General features: G+C 42.7%; 1 protein-coding gene across 1 annotated transcript in view; it reads left to right on the forward strand.

Annotated features, from left to right (window-relative positions):
- The window catches only part of LOC141132110 (uncharacterized protein C3orf20 homolog), a 47,141-nt gene extending 31,772 nt beyond the window's left edge, over positions 1 to 15,369 (forward strand). The window contains exon 11 of the mRNA XM_073620157.1: positions 15,023 to 15,369. Coding sequence (XP_073476258.1) covers positions 15,023 to 15,065 — 43 coding nt within the window. The 3' untranslated portion in view covers positions 15,066 to 15,369. The remainder of the gene's footprint in view (positions 1 to 15,022) is intronic.
- The last annotated feature ends 3,167 nt before the right edge of the window (positions 15,370 to 18,536 follow it).

The raw sequence follows: 18,536 nt of genomic DNA on the forward strand, positions 1-18,536 counted from the left end.
GTGCAGTGGTTTTGCACAGAGTAGCACCAGTCCTCCTTTTCTCAGGTCCTGTGCTGGCCCCTCCCTCCTGCCAAGTGCCCCCAGAGCAAGCAGCTTGCTCTGGGGGCACCTGAGCAGGCTCGCTCCCGAGCTGCTGCTCTGTGTGTCCATTCACACACGGAGCGTGGCTTGACCCTGCCCCCCCTCCTCTTTGGTGCACACCCAAAACGGAGGAAGAGACCTGGGAGAGCCACCTCTCTTGTACACATCGCTGGATCGAGTTGGGGATCAGGTAAGTATTAAGAGGGAATTGGGGGGGGGGGGGGCTGCTGCACACAGAAGGTTTTTTTACCTCCATCCATAGAATGCATGAAGGTAAAAAGCCTTGAGCCCTTACAACCACCAGGTGGTTGCGGCGTGGCCCGATTTATTGGAACTGCTTGCGCTCAGCAGGGGTACTGCCCATGAAAGGTGACAGAGGGTATAATTATTGCCATGGCCACAAATCAAGGCATTACAGCAGTTGCACGCCACGTATACACCGGAGAGCCTTGCTGCCTTTTCAGCTTAAAGGAAGGAAGGGGGTGGTGGGAGTTGGTAATAACATAGCTCGACTGACTTTTTTACTGCCCCACCAACCCCAAGTGTAAATGAGCCCTTATACACCCTTATATTGTTAATGGGACAAGAATTGAGGACATTGCTGCAATGGAAATACAAATATCAACTAACCCATTTTCCAATTCCAGGTAACAAAGGTGTCACTGTGGCAGGAAGTGACATAAAATGTCTCTAATAGTGCCCAGAGGCTGCAAACCCTCTCCCACTCAATAGAAAACAAACATTGTTTGGTTCACTTTCAAATTTTATTTCATGTCTTGTGCTGTGTGAGATGTGTAGCACAGTTCAGATCTTGTTCACACTGTCTTGTTAATCACATACAAATACTAAAACTAGGAATAGTTCACGTTGTTTGTTAAACACTCTCTTCTTTTTTACCCTGCCTTTTTGCCTGTGTTTATTTGCATCAGTATGTTTTGACAGTGTCTGTGATCCCATTGTAGTTTATGTCAGTGTGCCTATTTAAAGTACAACTAAAGGCAAAGTTTTAATTTTTTTAAGCCTTTGAATAGAGTAGAGAAGAATTAGAATATCTGTCAGTTTTTATTGCTGTCTGTGCCCCATTAGGGAGACTCACCCCCTCTTTATTTGTCCCATTTACTGGTTTCACTGAGAGTGAAAAAATCACACACACCAGAACAGGAAGGGAAAGCTTCCAATGGGGACTCTAGTTTTAATGACAACCAGGGATTCCCTTAAATTGGAGGGATTTCCTCTCACTTAACTTTTGGCTATGGGACAGGAAGTGAAGGGAAATCTTCCCAATAGGACACAGATGATGGGTTATAACCCATTACTCTATCCAAGACGAATAAGACCCCTTTCACAAGGAGGCAGTTTTCAGGTATTTTAGCGCTAGAAATAGCACCTGTAAAGCACCTGAATACTGCCTCCCTTTCTCTGCAATCGGTGCTTTCACACTGGAGCGGTGCACTTGAGGGACGTTAGAAAAAGTCCTGCAAGCAGCATCTTTGGGACGGTTTGGGATACAGCACTCCCAAAATGCCACTGTCCATTGCAATAAAGGGGCAACGCTTCCGAAGCGTCTGAATAACGATTCCGAATAGCCGCAACACGGGAGTTTTTAACCCCTTTTTTGGGGTTCAAAGCGCCCCGCTAGCAGCCGAAAAGCGCTGCTAAAACGGGCGGTGCTTTACTGTGAATGCACGGGCGGCCCCAGTGTGAAGGGGGTCTAAAGTTTTGCTTTAGTTCTACCTTAAACTTTATTCAGTGACTTTCAAATTTGTCTTAGGCTGGGTTCTTTTTTCATTACTTACTACTGGTGCATACCTGACCTGATTACAAATAATTACTTTTACCTGCCCTGACCTGTGCTAGATTTGGTGTATTGTTCACCTACAACTGTGTCTAGTCAAATAACCACATAATACTGTATAATTGCACTCTTCCACTTTTATAGTTAGGCTTTTAGCCTGAATAAAAATGGAGATTACAGTTACTACTTTGATCAGTTTCTGTGTGCAGAAAGGGAAAAAGTTTTTAAACCTAACCATCTGTACAACATTTACTGATTTAGAATATCTATTAAAACATTGCATTTGACGATAAGCTCTTGTTCACACTGCCGTGGCTTCAAAGTCGCTCGACTTTGAATTCAACATCCCTGCACGGACCCAGTTCTGTTTCTTCAGAATAAATACTGGTGGTGCCACGCTCCTTTATAACTGAAAGGGTGATGCTGTTCAATAATGTTACTGTCTCTTTAAATCATCATAAAAAATCCCATATCAAAAACAAAAGATCGTGACAGAAAAATATATAAAAAAGAGACAGAAAAAATAAATAAAACAGTTCATTAATGCCCTTTGATGTGATGTGTAGCTTAAAAATCACCAACTCCAGCAAAAAACGTAAATCTGCTGTAAAGTTGCCTATGTTCCCAAAGAAAAGGCTTATTCACAAGTATCCACCGCTCTGTGCTGCAAATATCTTCATGCAATAGTGACTGTCCTTTCACCAGATGTGCCCTCACCTGGGGGATATTACTATGACAGAGCTACCTCCTCCATTCTCCATATAAAGCACAGAGATCAGAGGGAGGGTTCGTATGCTGCCGTGTATTGGCATCAGGAAAGGAAAATTATGGTAAATATTTGATACAATTTTCCTGACGCCAACATGGCAGCATACATATGATACATAATGACCTTCTGAAAGGGAGGGTTTAATGCTGCAAACTTAGTCTTTTTTGACAATAGACATAAAAGCTTGGATAGCTTCCCTCCCAAACTCTACTGTAGTAAGAGCTACTGGATCCACCCTGTAGTGTTTTAACAATGTATGATGTGATGACCAGCTAGCCACTTTGCAGACTATCACCAGAGACACTCCTGCCCATGCCGCCCAAGAATAAGACAGCACCCTGGTTGAGCGGGCTTTAACCACCTCCGGAGGATCCTTCCCGGCCGCTCTATATGCCCAGTGAATAGTCTTTACTATCCAGGCTGAGATGGTTCTGGCCAAGGCCTCTTTCCCTTTAAATTTTCTGGTAGGTATGATGAAAAGTCTGTCAGAACGTCTGAATGTAGAAGTAGCTTGGAGATAGGCTTTGAGGACTTTTGGAATGTCCAACTTGTGCAGATCAGCATCCGATTCCGCTGGGAAGGCTGGAAGCACCCATTAAACAAACAAAAATGTGGCGCTAAAAAATAGTGTCCGTTACCGGGCAACCACCAACCAGAATGGTCATCTGGAGGTATGAATGCACAATAAAGTTTTATTAGGATGAAAACTCCACTGTAAGGGAATCATCAATGTTTTTTGCTATATGGATAAGTGTATTATACTCGTGAAACAATCAGAAATATGTATTGAAGCACATGTGACTAAGAAACTAAATGGCACTCTATGACAAGTGAACTAATAACCATACATCTGTGTACTCTCAAAAAGAGCATGCTAAGAAAAACAGTGTACATAAAATGGTATACCCTTAAAGGTTAGGTGACATAATAAATGACATCCAATAAATCATAAAAAAGCGCTTCCGCTTGGAAATGTTAGAAAAGAGTATAGATAATAAACTGTGAATAATATAATCCCAACATGTACAATTAATATTTGTCAGAAAGTCCTGAGAAATACATATATCAGATATTAGTAAGGGCCAACTCAAAAAGTTCCCGTATATCGAATCCCCTTAATCACTAATGACAGGGATAGACCTTGTGTTCCCGGATCTTGGGAAACAGGAATGGACCTTGAACCGACTTGACATCTACAGGTGTGTATGAATGGTTGGATAACCCTTACCGGAATTGGTGGACGCCCTAGCCAAAGGCTGGGAGTCAAATAAGGCTTGTATCTGGAACATCCAAGGACTGTTATCCCGCCAAGGGAAGGTGCAGACCCCTGTCTTGGTGCAGTGAGGCGTGATGACAGCTACTCACCGGTCATCCCAAAAAGTTGTCTCCCGATCTAAAGCTCTCCTTGGTATAGATGTGGAGGTGATGTTTGTGTATATACACAATGCAGGTACATCTAGGGGACATATATCCCTCAAAAAAGAAACAGAAAAATCCTCCACATAGTGTAAATCCACTTCCAAAAGGTTTTAATGCGATAAAAATTATTCCGGTACCCCAACAAACAGGGCCGGATATAAAATGACAAACTAGTATAAAAAAGCGCTTTACAACGAATGTGGCTCAGCAGGCATAACGGACCCGACGCGTTTCGTCCGCATGGACTTCAACTGGGGTGTATACCTGCTTGCCACTATCATCCTTATATATAAAAATTAATAACAAACCTCATAAACACCTGGTATCGCCATGTGAAGCAGTACTTCCGGGTTTATCGGAATGGCGTCGTGGGCGTTATACTCGGAGTGTGATAGCCAATCGGAATGGGTAGAGGGCCAGGCCTCACTTTAGCTAACCTGTAGGGAACATCTTTAGAGCCAACCCCCGGCACGGTGTGACGCATGATATCATGTGTGCGTACCTTTCTGCCAATCGGAAAAAAGGTCACCTGATAACCCAAGGAAGAAAGACCTCCCTATCCAATCACTTGGTATCTTACAATTGTGTCCATAGCCATATCATGTCGGGCGACGCACACTCATAGCTGATGGAACTAATAGTGGAACGCATCTGCGGACCACGCCTCCGTATGGGCTGCAGTTAAAAGTCCCGCGAGATGTACCACAGGACTCATCGTGGAACGCATCTGCGGACCAAGCCTCCGTACAGGCTGTGGTTAAAAATCCCGCGAGATGTGCTGCAGGACCGATCATGGAACGCATCTGCGGACCAAGCCTCAATGTTAACTCCACTGAGTATTAAACAGCCACGATGGCTGATAAAAATAAAAAATATATAAAAATGAAACTACAAATATCCCGCAATGTTAAGTGATGACAATAGTGTTAACCACTAGTATCCGTGTTAAGAATGGGGTGTTTATAAAATGTTTCAAAATATGTTCTGAAACAACGAAAGAAAAAGACGAAAAAATGTGAAAAAAACTTCACATAGCGATATCTGTGCACTAAAATTACATAAAGAAGATCCTCAATATGCTTACAAAAAGGGTAATTCTACCTCATTACAACAACAAAGGACAACGAATAGCATAATCCGTATCAAGTCTGAAAGTTACTTAAATAAGTATGACATAACATTCCTGGCCAGTATATGAAAAATTAAATTTAAACAATGAAAGAGAAGAGCAGATCTAAAATATAAATAAACCATAGAATAAACAGACTAGGTATATGAAAATTGTTAAAAATAAAACAGTAAAGAGACGAACAAATTCAAAAAATCAACCACTAGATAATCAGGATTGATTTATGAAGGCATTTATATCCCAGTCAATGTTGAGGCCATGAGGTTGGAAGCTTTTTAATTTGGTGTATCCAGAAAGTTTCCAACTTGGATACACCTCTCTTCATTGACTCCCCCCTCCAGTGTGGGACAAACTTATCTATGGCTTGAAACTTTGTCCCTGTTGGATCTCGATTATGACACTGAAGAAAATGTCTCGGGACACTATGGTTGGTGTGTCCCTTTTTTATATTGGTTATATGTTCGTTTACCCTTGTGGAGAATGTACGTATTGTGCGGCCTATATACTGCTTCCCACAAGAGCATGTAATTAGGTAAACAATAAATCGTGTTTGGCAAGTCAGAAAATGCTTAATTTGATATTCTTTGCCTGTGACTGTGGAGAAAAACGTTTCAGTGTGTCTTCTCCCACAAACATTATGTATACAGACGTTGCATCTGCGGCAAGGAAAAAATCCTTTCATGTTGTGAAAGAAAGCCCTAGTGACTGGAGGGTCAATCACATTGGGAGCAACCTGACCCTTTAGTGATGGTGCCCCTCTATATATTACACCTCCTTGTTCAGGAAGTAGAGGGCCAAGTACCTGATCGCTTTTCAAAATCTTCCAATGTCTGGACACAATGTCCTTGATGTGTTTGTGTTGTATTGAAAAGTTAGTGAGAAGCGACCACCTATGTTTATTATCTCGTACCCGCTTTGGATGTTCAGATAACAATAAGTTTCTATTGATCGAAGAGATTTTTTTAATCTCATCATCTATATCCTTTGGGTTATACCCTTTATCTAGGAATCTAGACTTAAGGATCTGGGCTTGATGGAAAAAATCGGGAAGGTTGCTACAATTCCGTCTGATACGGGTAAGCTGACTACGTGGTACTGATTTCAACCAAGACGCGTGGTGGCAACTATCGACCGGAATGTACCCATTCCGGTCGGTGGGCTTGAAGAACGTTTTCGTTTCTAGATGGTCATTAACTACGGTTATTTCAAGATCAAGAAAGTGGATACTTGAAGAACTGATTTCATACGTCAGCTCAATGCCAATATGATTGGCATTCAATGTGTTGAAAAAAAGAAAGCAAAGACTCTGTGCTACCTCTCCATAGGAGGAGGACGTCGTCTATGTACCTAGCCCAAGTCCATGCGGACGAAACGCGTCGGGTCCGTTATGCCTGCTGAGCCACATTCGTTGTAAAGCGCTTTTTTATACTAGTTTGTCATTTTATATCCGGCCCTGTTTGTTGGGGTACCGGAATAATTTTTATCGCATTAAAACCTTTTGGAAGTGGATTTACACTATGTGGAGGATTTTTCTGTTTCTTTTTTGAGGGATATATGTCCCCTAGATGTACCTGCATTGTGTATATACACAAACATCACCTCCACATCTATACCAAGGAGAGCTTTAGATCGGGAGACAACTTTTTGGGATGACCGGTGAGTAGCTGTCATCACGCCTCACTGCACCAAGACAGGGGTCTGCACCTTCCCTTGGCGGGATAACAGTCCTTGGATGTTCCAGATACAAGCCTTATTTGACTCCCAGCCTTTGGCTAGGGTGTCCACCAATTCCGGTAAGGGTTATCCAACCATTTATACACACCTGTAGATGTCAAGTCGGTTCAAGGTCCATTCCTGTTTCCCAAGATCCGGGAACACAAGGTCTATCCCTGTCATTAGTGATTAAGGGGATTCGATATACGGGAACTTTTTGAGTTGGCCCTTACTAATATCTGATATATGTATTTCTCAGGACTTTCTGACAAATATTAATTGTACATGTTGGGATTATATTATTCACAGTTTATTATCTATACTCTTTTCTAACATTTCCAAGCGGAAGCGCTTTTTTATGATTTATTGGATGTCATTTATTATGTCACCTAACCTTTAAGGGTATACCATTTTATGTACACTGTTTTTCTTAGCATGCTCTTTTTGAGAGTACACAGATGTATGGTTATTAGTTCACTTGTCAGAGAGTGCCATTTAGTTTCTTAGTCACATGTGCTTCAGTACATATTTCTGATTGTTTCACGAGTATAATACACTTATCCATATAGCAAAAAACATTGATGATTCCCTTACAGTGGAGTTTTCATCCTAATAAAACTTTATTGTGCATTCATACCTCCAGATGACCATTCTGGTTGGTGGTTGCCCGGTAACGGACACTATTTTTTAGCGCCACATTTTTGTTTGTTTACTGTTTCACCATTTGTCTATTGGTTATGTTGGCTGCTTTTTTCACTTAGTTGGCGCAATATTATTACACATATTTTTTTGGAAGCACCCATTCACTGGAGAGATGAAACTCTTTGACACTTGACACTTTTGGGACAAAATTATCCAATGGTCTTAGCACAACCCTGTCTGGGAAGAACATGGAATAAGGTTCGGCTGCCCCCAATTCTTAGAGTTCCGACTCCCTTCCCCCTGAAGTTATGGCTATTAGGAAAGCTGTTTTTAAGGTGATATCCCATAATGAACAGTCTTCTGTCGGAGCACAAGGAGGGGTTTGCTAGAAAATTGAGGACTACTGGAAGGTCCCATTGAGGGAACCCATTTATCTTGGGAGGGCGTAGTCTAAGTACCATGAAGTGCTCTATCAACATGTTTGCTGCCCATTTCTTTTGGGTAAAAGGTGAGATTGCTGAAATTTACACCTTAAGCGAACTTAGGCTGAGCCCCAAATCCAATCCGGATTGCAAGAAAGACAGGATTTGAGATACATTTGGGTCACTAGGGTCAAACTGACATCCAGTTGCAAAGCTTGTGCACTTATTCCATATTCTGGAGTAGATGACATTGGTTGACCCCTTTCTGGAACGCTGTAAAGCTCTAATAACCTCTGGAGAATATCCTAACTCTTGTAACCCCTGCCTTTCAATCTCCAAGCCGCTAAGGCCAATCGTGATGGTTGCGGATGTAGGATATCTCCTTGCGACAGGACAGGAGGAGTCACCAGAAGAGTGATCAGTGGGCACATGCTGAGATCCATTGCCAGATAGAACCATGGTCTGCGAGGCCAGTAAGGTAATACTTCTATGACTGTCAAATTCTCTATCAACAATCTCCTCAGGAAATTCAGGATTAAAGAAATTGGAGGGAAGGCATAGGCCATTGCACAACCCAAGGACGGTTCAAGGCGTCCGTCCCATCCGCTAATGGATGAGGGTAGCGTGAGGGGAACCGGCTCACCTTGCAGTTGGTTGATGATCTGGTGGATGATCTGTTTGAACACTTCAGGGTGAAGGGACCATTCATTGGGATCCTTGAATTGTCTGGATAGGCGATCCACTTCCAAGTCCTGACAGCCTGGAAGATATATGGCCCTCAAATCTGGGAGATCTTGTTGTGCCAATGTCATGATCGGTTCCACCTCTCTCAAGAAGGGTTGGCTATGCGTCCCGCCTTGTCGCTGTATGTAGGACACTGCTGCCGTGTTGTCCAGATGGACTGGGCGACCCTGTATGTAAGGCAGCAAGGTGGCCAACGCCATGAATGCTTCTCAAAGTTCCAGAATATTGGAAACTAGGCCCTGAGTGGGAATCTGCCCTGGATCTTGAGTTGTTCGCCGGTGGTGCCCCACTCTGCTGCGCTGACATCTGTGTTAACAATGATCCATGACTGCAGCCCTAATGGACGATGTTGTTTAGCGTTTCTAGTTTTGTCTACCACCAGAGACTCTGGTGCCTCCGGCTAGTGAACCTTGATTGGCTGGGCTAGACGAACTCTCTTCCACTGCATTAGGAAGCCTTGTTGGAGAACTATGAGTTTCCAGTAAGCCCAGGGGTTTATTGGGATACATAAAACCATCATCCCGAGAAGACTCATGCACTGGAATGCTGACATCACTGGTGCAGCTAATGCCTGTTGAAATTCCCTGATTTTGGGGAGTTTCTGAAATGGCAAAGAAACTGTGGCTGTCTGAATTGGACCCCTAGGTAGACCATATTGTGTGTAGGTTTCAGCTGGCTCTGGTAATGCCTGTCCCCAATGCAAATCTGGTATGACTGAAGGATTGGGACATGCTGGTAGGCATCCTGCAAGTCCACTGAAATCCTCCAGTCTCTTGAATAACCTAGATTATGGTATGGAGAGACTCCATCTTGAGTCTCTCTATCCGGATAAATTGATTCAGCCTCTTGAGGTCATTCTGGAGGCTGCCGTTTGAACAGCCAATAATGTCCTTGCAACACTGTGGAATCCGATGTTTGACAGTGATCTTGCCAGAACTGGGTCACTTTGAGCCACCTGGCTCCAACTGCTTCCTGGGCAGGCCTGGCATTAAAAGGGCTTCTGGGTATCTGAGGAAGCCGCAGGGGCCTTAGCTCTCTGCGATCTGCCCCTCTGGTGTCTGGACCTTCGATCTTGGAGCAGAAGACCTGATTTTCCTCCTGTAACCCTGGAGATGGCAGTCTCCAGTTTTTTGGCCAAACAGCGCCTTTCCATCAAAAGGCAGTTTACAGCAATTCTGCTTTGAGGATGGATCAGCCGCCCAGGGTTTTAGACACAACGCTCTTTTAGCTGAGCTGAGCATGGCTCTGGAGGACCATCGAATGATGTCTATAGCTACCTCACCTGTGAAGTCCACCGAGAGTTTTATCTCATCAAGAGCCTTGATGATTTTTTTCTTTTGGCAGCTAGTTTTTGATCGCATACTCCAAATTCTGCGCCCACACTCGCATTGCGCTTGCTACAGATGTTAATGCAATGGCGGGTTCACAAACACCACCTACCGCGAGGTAAAACTTTCTTAAGTCCATGTCAATGCATCTATCAAGGATATCACGAAAGGAGGAAGAGTCTTCCATCGGAGGTGTCACATTCTTGGACAGTCTGGTGACTGCCGCATCCACCGTTGGTGGGTTAAAGGAGCCGCATCCTCCTCCGTGAGTGGATACAACTTCTGCAACCTATTGGCTGAGGAGGATTTACTCTCCCTCTTCTCCCATTCCTCCTGAAACAGGCCTCTTATTTCTGTCATAAGAGGAACGATAGCTACCTGTTTCTTTAGGTTCCTTCTATGGAACCCAAAGGCTTGTTCACACTTGCAGCAGGCTCTGCTATTGCACTGAAAAGCGATCTATGCTTAGGTCACTTTTCAGAGGCATTTGATATTATCAGGTAGAGGGGACAAGTGTTCCTGCTATGCAATTTTCAAAGAGTGATTTGCACGCAATGTTGCAACTAGCATGGGGCTGCCCATTCACTTGGCTGCCCTACGCGTGCAAAAAGAAGCTCCTTCTCCCTCTTTAGGGAGCATAATGTTTTTAAAGGTGCGTTCTCCCACGTGACAATCACAGCAGAATCGCATCGCATTTGGGGTGCCCTGAAAGGATAAAGGCACCTAATGCGTGTTGTGCAGCAATTGCCACACAATTTAAAATCAGATTGTATGGTGTGTAATAATAGGTTTTCTCCTTCTTTGGAGGAGGTTCTGGATCCTCCCATTCCAGTGCAGCTTTTACTGCCTTAATGAATGGTGGTATCAGCGCAAAATCAAAGTCTGAACCTTCAGGATCCTCTGCCGAGGAGGAGGCGATATCTTCTCCCTCTGTCTTGGTAGGTTTGCTTTAATACTGGGGCTGGGGAATCAGCCCGCCTAATCCGCTGGGCTGGAATCACCCCTGAAGTGCCTGGTACCCCTCTAGTTAGAGAGGGTTGAATGGCTTGGTTTAGACCTGGTGCAGGGCCAAAACAGTTCGTCTGCTTCTGTCCCTGGTTGTCTCCGAGACGACCAGAAAACTCTGCCAGGGAGTCGTGGACTACTTTCTTGAGCAAGGTTGTCACCTGCTGACTCTCGTACTCCTAGTCTCTGGCAAGCTGCCTGAAGCAGTTGCTGCAAAGTAGCTTTCCTGGCATAGGGCCACCTCCACATGACCAGCATTTGCCTTTCGGGTGCTGAGCCCTCGGAGGAGAAGCTGTGTGCTTTCTCTTAAGCGTACATTTGCGCCCTTTGTGCTGGGGTCTGCCAGGACTGGAGGAGTTACTTTCTGCCCTGGAAAAATCCTGCCGATCCAGAGGGCCTCTGGACCTCCTACAGCAGGAGTGTGAGTGGCCGGGGCTGCAATAGACAAGAAGGCACGCTTGTCAGGGCATAACACACTCTTTTTTCCCCACATCTTCTTACTTAGCCAAAGTTACCTGGTATTGTGGAGGTCTTGGTTATGCAGTGTTAGGCTCATGCTGGCGGAAGAACCGAAAGGTGCAAGGGGGACTGCTTGGCAACAGAGAGAAATAAGAGAAGTGAGAGAGGGGGAAAAAAATACATATATACCCCCTTTTTTTGGCAAAGGGAAAACAAATTTAAATAAAAAAAATCTGGGTAAACCCCCCCCCCCCAATCCCCTAGTAATACATACTTCCTTGCTCCCCCTCCCTTCTATCCCCATTACTAGAATAGCAAGACCTACCCGTCATTGACTGTTACTCAGAATGAGATGCTGCCTCCATGGATGCCTGGATCGCAAAGGCATCCACTACCTGGTCATTTTTGCCCTTTAAATAGAGCACCTGAGAGAGAGACTCAGTCCTCCCCAGCCTCTGCACTAATCAAAAAAGGGCTGGTACAATGGTAGGGAAGCCAACACCCATCCACACAAAAAAGACACTTTTAAGCTGGCTACACATCATACAATCTTCTACAGATTTTTTCCCTCAGTTTTACCAAAACCACACAATACGAGGTCAAACCTTAAGAGCCTCAATTTGTATGCAATCAGGCAGGCCCCTGCACTACATGGTCCAGGCAAATCTAAAGGAAATCAGACAAAAGCTGCACAGTGTGTATGGGGTCTTTAGAGACATGAGAGCAAGAAAAAGAAAAAACATTTTGAAATTGACAGACCTGGAAAGAGTTCCATAGGAGAGATGACATCATGCAGTCCCAGCTGCTGGATCTGGACCCCACAGCAGGCATACCACAAGAGGGATATCGTCTTTGATTAGAGAACACCTCGGCCCCAAAAGACCACCAGAAGGGGCTCCTCATTTTGTTGGTGCATTTAGCAGCCTAAGATGTGGGACTGTGTGCTGGGAGAAGCTTGAACCCAGACGGACTCCAACATAATCAGCAGGTAAGAGCTTAGCTCGAGTGTAACAGTCTGTAGGTGTTAATCTTTGAGGACAAAAAGGAGAATGGGGGAGGTAGCTCTCAGTCAGACTTTTATAGAGCTAAACAGGTCCTGTGGGTGGATATAGGGGCGGGACTATATCATATGTATGCTGCCATGTTGGCGTCAGGAAAGAAAACTATACATATGGTTACATAGTAGGTGAGGTTGAAAAAAGACACAAGTCCATCAAGTCCAACCTATGTGTGTGATTATATGTCAGTATTACAATGATATCCCTATATGTTGTGGCCGTTCAGGTGCTTATCTAATAGTTTTTTTAAACTATCGATGCTCCCCGCTGAAACTGCTGCCTGTGGAAGTGAATTCCACATCCTTGCTGCACTTACAGTAAAGAACCCTCTACGCTTAACCCTCTAAGGTTAAACCTCTTTTCTTCTAATCTTAATGAGTGACCATGTGTCTTATTAAACTCCCTTCCACTGAAAAGTTTTATCCCTATTGTGAGGTCACCAGTATGGTATTTGTAAATTAAAATCATATCCCCTCTCAAGCATCTCTTCTCCAGAGAGAATAAGTTCAGTGCTCGTAACCTTTCTTCATAACTAATATCCTCCAGTCCCTTTATTAGCTTTGTTGCCCTTCTCTGTACTCGCCCACAACTGGACGGCATACTTCAAGTGAGGCCGGATGAGAGTCTTGTAGAGTGGGAGAATTATCGTTTTATCTCTGGAGTTGATCCCCCTTTTTAATGCATGCCAATATTCTGTTTACTTTGTTAGCAGCATCTTGGCATTTCATGTCATTGCTGAGCCTATCATCTACTAGGACCCCCAGGTCCTTTTCCATCTTTGATTCCCCCAGAGGTTCTCCCCCCCAGTGAGTAGATTGCAATCATATTTTTGCCACTCAAATGCATTATTTTACATTTTTCCACATTAAACCTCATTTGCTATGTAGTTGCCCACACCATTAATTTGTTCAGATCTTCTTGAAAGGTTTCCACATCTTGCTGAGAGGTTATTGCCCTGCTTAGCTTAGTATCATCCGCAAATACATAGATTGAAATGTTTTCTCCATCCTCTAGGTCGTTTATGAACAAATTAAATAGGATGGGTCCCAGCACAGAGCCCTGGGGACCCCACTTTCCACCACTGACCATTCCGAGTACTCCCCATATATAACCACCCTCTGAACTCGCCCTTGTAGCCAGTTTTCAATCCATGTACTCACCCTATGGTCCATGCCAACAGACCTTACTTTGTACAGTAAATGTTTATGGGGAACTGTGTCAAATGCTTTTGCAAAATCCAGATACACCACGTCTATGGGCCTTCCTTTATCTAGATGGCAGCTCACCTCCTCATAGAATGGTAGTAGATTGGTTTGGCAAGAACGATTCTTCATGAATCCATGCTGATTACTGCTAATGATACCATTTTCATTACTAAAATCTATATATATAGTCCCTTATCTCCTCCAAGAGCTTACATACTAATAATGTTAGGCTAACTGGTCTGTAAATCCCAGGGATGTATTTTGGCCTTTTTAAATATTGGAGCTACATTGGCTTTTCTCCAATCAGCTGGTACCATTCCAGTCAGTAGACTGACAGTAAAAATTAGGAACAATGGTCTGGCAATTACTTCACAGAGTTCCCTAAGGACCCTGGGGTGCAAGCCATCTGGTCCCAGGGACTTATTAATGTTAGGTTTTCCAAGTTTATTTCTAATTCTGTCCTCTGTTAGCCATGAGGGTGGTCTTCCTGTGATGTGTCATGAGGATAAAACACTGCAGTTTTGATTACTGAAGTGAAGTATATAGTGCTTATCCTTAAAAATAACAACTGGTCTTTATTTAAATGCAACTAATACCAAAACACTCACATATACATGGTGCTGTAAGTGCACCAGACTATAAACAGCATGTAACCATAGCCATGTAGCTTAGAATAATATTCCTGGGTAGTTTGTTTCCTTGTGTCTTGAACACTCCGTGACGTCTAAAGGCCTCTCACCTAAGCTTTGCAACATGTAGGGGAGGGGCCTTCTGACGTCTTCTTTGGGAACATAGGCAACTTTACAGCAGATTCATGTTTTTGCTGGAGTTGGTGATTTTTATGCTTCACATCACATCAAAGGACATTGATGAACTGTTTTGTTTATTTTTCTGTCACAATTTTATGTATATTTGTCAAAATCTTTTGTTTTTTTATATAGGCTTTTTTATGGCTCATTTTAAAGAGACAGTAACATTATTGAACAACATCACACTTTCGGTTATATAGCAGCACCACTTGGTTTATATTTGCATAGTATATACACAGTTTATGAGAGTGTGTTTTGTTGTAAGCGATCCAATAGCACCAGATGCACATATTTTTGATTATAGATATATCACCTTATTGTTTTGAACAAAGCAGCGTGCAAGTATACCTATTATTTTCTCTGTTTCTGTTCAGTATGCTGCAGCATTGGGCAGAGTGAATTATACAATAATTATGAAATGTTTTTTGATTTCTTTGCTTACAGTTATGACAGACATTTGAACGTTTCTTCAATCAATGCAATGTAGACATAATGAGATAATACAGTTCTTGAAATTGCCTCTCCCAGATAATATTGATTAAACCAGAACATGATGTACAATCATACCCATAGCCCCTGTACTGGTGTGTATGAAGAAGACAGCTCTGTTCCTTATGAAGACAGGTGTTTCTGGATGTAAAGCTTATTCTAAATTATGTATAAAAAAACCCATGTACTGGAACTGTGACCACTCATCATGCCACCCTGTATGACATTTTCTTCCTGCTTAGTCACTAATATCGCAACATCCAGCTAACCATGATGCAGAATAAAAACTTTGTCAACATTGACTATGCAGTATTATTCAGGCACTGCGTGTATTGGAGGAGAAGTCCAAAATAATTTCATCATGCACCTAAACTTGCTGTACAATGCAGACTGTATATTCCCAGTACCAACAAGATATGTCACTTACTAATATTTAGATGTAACAATAACTGTGCCTAAAATGCATATACAGCCTAACCTTTTTTTTTGACAATTGAGAAGGATTAGAAGCTAATGTCTGTGCAGCTACTAGAGATATCCCCCCCCCACCATTTCTGCTGATGACCACCATCTACTGTTGTCACCCGAATTGGAGGTAAGGGGAAATCTTCCAGTGGAGGCACCTGGTTAACTAAGGGCTCATTGACATGGGCATTTAACCACTTGAGCTCCTGGAGATTTTACCCCCTTCATGACCAGGCCTTTTTCGCTATTCAGCACTACGTTACTTTAACTGGCAATTGCTCGGTCATGCAATACTGTACTCAAGTTACTTTTTATTGTTTTGTTTTTTTCACACAAATACTGTAGAGCTTTCTTTTGGTGGTATTTGATCACCACTGGGTTTTTTATTTTTTGTGATATAAACAAAAAAGACTGAAAATTTTGATTAAAAAAAAAAAAAATTTCTGTTATAAAAAATATCAAATAAAATCCAATTTCATCATAAATTTAGGCAAAAATGTATTCTACTACATGTCTTTGGTTAAAAAAATCCCAATAAGTATATATAGATTGGTTTAAGTGAAAGTTTTAGCGTTTACAAATTATGGTATATATATTTAAAAATTGATCAGTTCTGATACTGACAGCCTATTCCATTTCTTGAGGCCTTAAAATGCCAGGACAGTATACATTTTTGTCTCAATTGTTTGGAAAATAAAGAAATTTAATAAATTTAATAAAATAATTTTAATAAAATAATTTTTTCCCACAATTCTGTTTTTCTACATACTGTCACCAGTGCAGTATAGCATTGTCATATGGCTGATGTGGCGGTGATCAAGGACACCTGACTGGTGACAGTATGTTAAAATATATATATATATATATATATATATATATATATAATATTTTTTTATTTTATTTTTTTATTCAATAAACATTTTTTTCCCCTTTTTTTTTACATACTTTTATCAGAGTAGTTCAATGTCACCATAGTAACACTGTACTATTTTGAGGGGTGATCAGGGAATTTTTTTTATATACTTTGCTGTTACATTGAAGATCATTGTAACAGCAAAGTTTGGGTTACATTCATGACAGCTCTGATCACTAGTGATCTGTGATTCGCTAATCACATGGTACAGGGTGCTGTAATTTGCCCACGTACCATGTTATAGCTGTGGGCAAATCACGGCATAGGAAACACAGCTGCTATGAATGAATTAATTCATGACAACGTTGTTGATAGGCATTTGAAAAACATACAGTATCTCACAAAAGTGAGTACACCCCTCATATTTTTGTAAATATTTTATTATATCTTTTCATGTGACAACACTGAAGAAATGACACTTTGCTACAATGTAAAGTAGTGAGTGTACAGCTTGTATAACAGTGTAAATTTGCTGTCCCCTCAAAATAACTCAACACGCAGCCACTAATGTCTAAACCACTGGCAAAAAAGTGAGTACCCAAGACTGGGTCAGAGAGTACAGGGCGTAGTACAAGAGAGGGTCAGGGACTGCGGGTGTACTACAGGACAGGGTCAGAGACAGCAGGCGTAGTACAGGAGAGGGTCACAGACTGCAGGAGTAGTACAGGAGAGGGTCACAGACTGCTGGCGTACTATGGGAGAGGGTCAGAGACTGCAGGCGTAGTACAGAAGAGGGTTAGAGACTGCTGGCTTACTACAGGAGAGGGTCAGAGACTTCACAGGTAGTACAGGAGAGGGTCAGAGACTGAACACGTAGTACAGGAGAGGGTCAGAGACTGCAGGGCGTAGTATAGGAGAGGGTCAGAGACAAGCATAGTACTTGTGTGTACGGCAGTCGGTAGTATATGCAGGATAGGGGTATGGAGTATATGGTGGTGGGTGGTATGGGCAGGAGAGGGGAGCCTACACACGGTCGGAATTTCCGACAACAAGGTCCTACCACACATTTTCCATCGGAAAATCCTATCGTGTGTACAGGGCATTAGACTGACAGCACCGTAAAAAGCAATAGAACCCTGTAGGTACAGAATGTTGATCCTTCTTTTATATACCTACTCGAGGTTCTGCTTTTGTGTAGCTTCTTCACCTCATTTCACACAGCTCAACAATATATAAAAAGCATTTTAAGTTAGGCCCCTTTCACACTTGTACGACTTGTCCTACAATTTGGGACTGCAAAGTCCCATGACAAGTTGTTCTCCATGATTTCCAATGACAACCATTCATATTAGTACGACTTCAAGTCGTGACGACTTCAAAGTAGTCCCTGCACTACTTTGGTCCGACTTTGATGCGAGTTACACAGGCATTCCCTGAAAACGCGGCAAAAATCGTGGCAAAATTGCGCAACTTTGTAGTCGTGGTAGTGTGAAAGGGGCCTTAGCCCTGGTTCACATTGATGCTACTTTGAAATTGCTCCACTTCACTTAAAGTAGCGTGGTTTCAAAGTAGCAAGGTCAGCGCAATTACAGCTGTTACTTGATAGACATCTGTGTGGCTTCATGCACAGATGTCTATTGAAGTCGCACCTGAAATCGGCAAAAGTAGTGCAGTAACTTCTTTTGCAAATCACTGCGGCGCCGCAAGATTGGTGTCACACTGATTGGAACAGTGCCATTGCCTCCAATAGGCTGCGACTTGTCATGCGATTTGATCTATCGAATCGCATGACAAATCGCTCCATTGTGTACCTAGGCTCAAGGCTGCATTCACACCTGAGTGCTTCAAAGTTGGGTGTGTTACCGAGATTTTGCAGCGTTTTTACCGCAATTTTGTTCAGGTCACCAATGTAAAAGACAGAAAAACGCCTATAATCTGCCCCAAAGAAGCTCATGTTCTTTTTTGAGCTTAGGGTGTTTTTCAGGCATTTTGCTTCAGGTGACAAAACGCTCAGATGTGAACAGGTGCCATTGAAAGTAATGCATTTTGAATTTTGCTTGTTGGGCGTTTTTCAGACATTTTTTCAGGCATTTTACGATCTGAAACAATCAGACATCTTCTTTTGCAAATCGTTTTATGAGCTGAAAATGC

Source organism: Aquarana catesbeiana, linkage group LG03, assembly GCF_042186555.1.
Source record: "Aquarana catesbeiana isolate 2022-GZ linkage group LG03, ASM4218655v1, whole genome shotgun sequence".
In the NCBI taxonomy this organism is placed as follows: domain Eukaryota; kingdom Metazoa; phylum Chordata; class Amphibia; order Anura; family Ranidae; genus Aquarana; species Aquarana catesbeiana.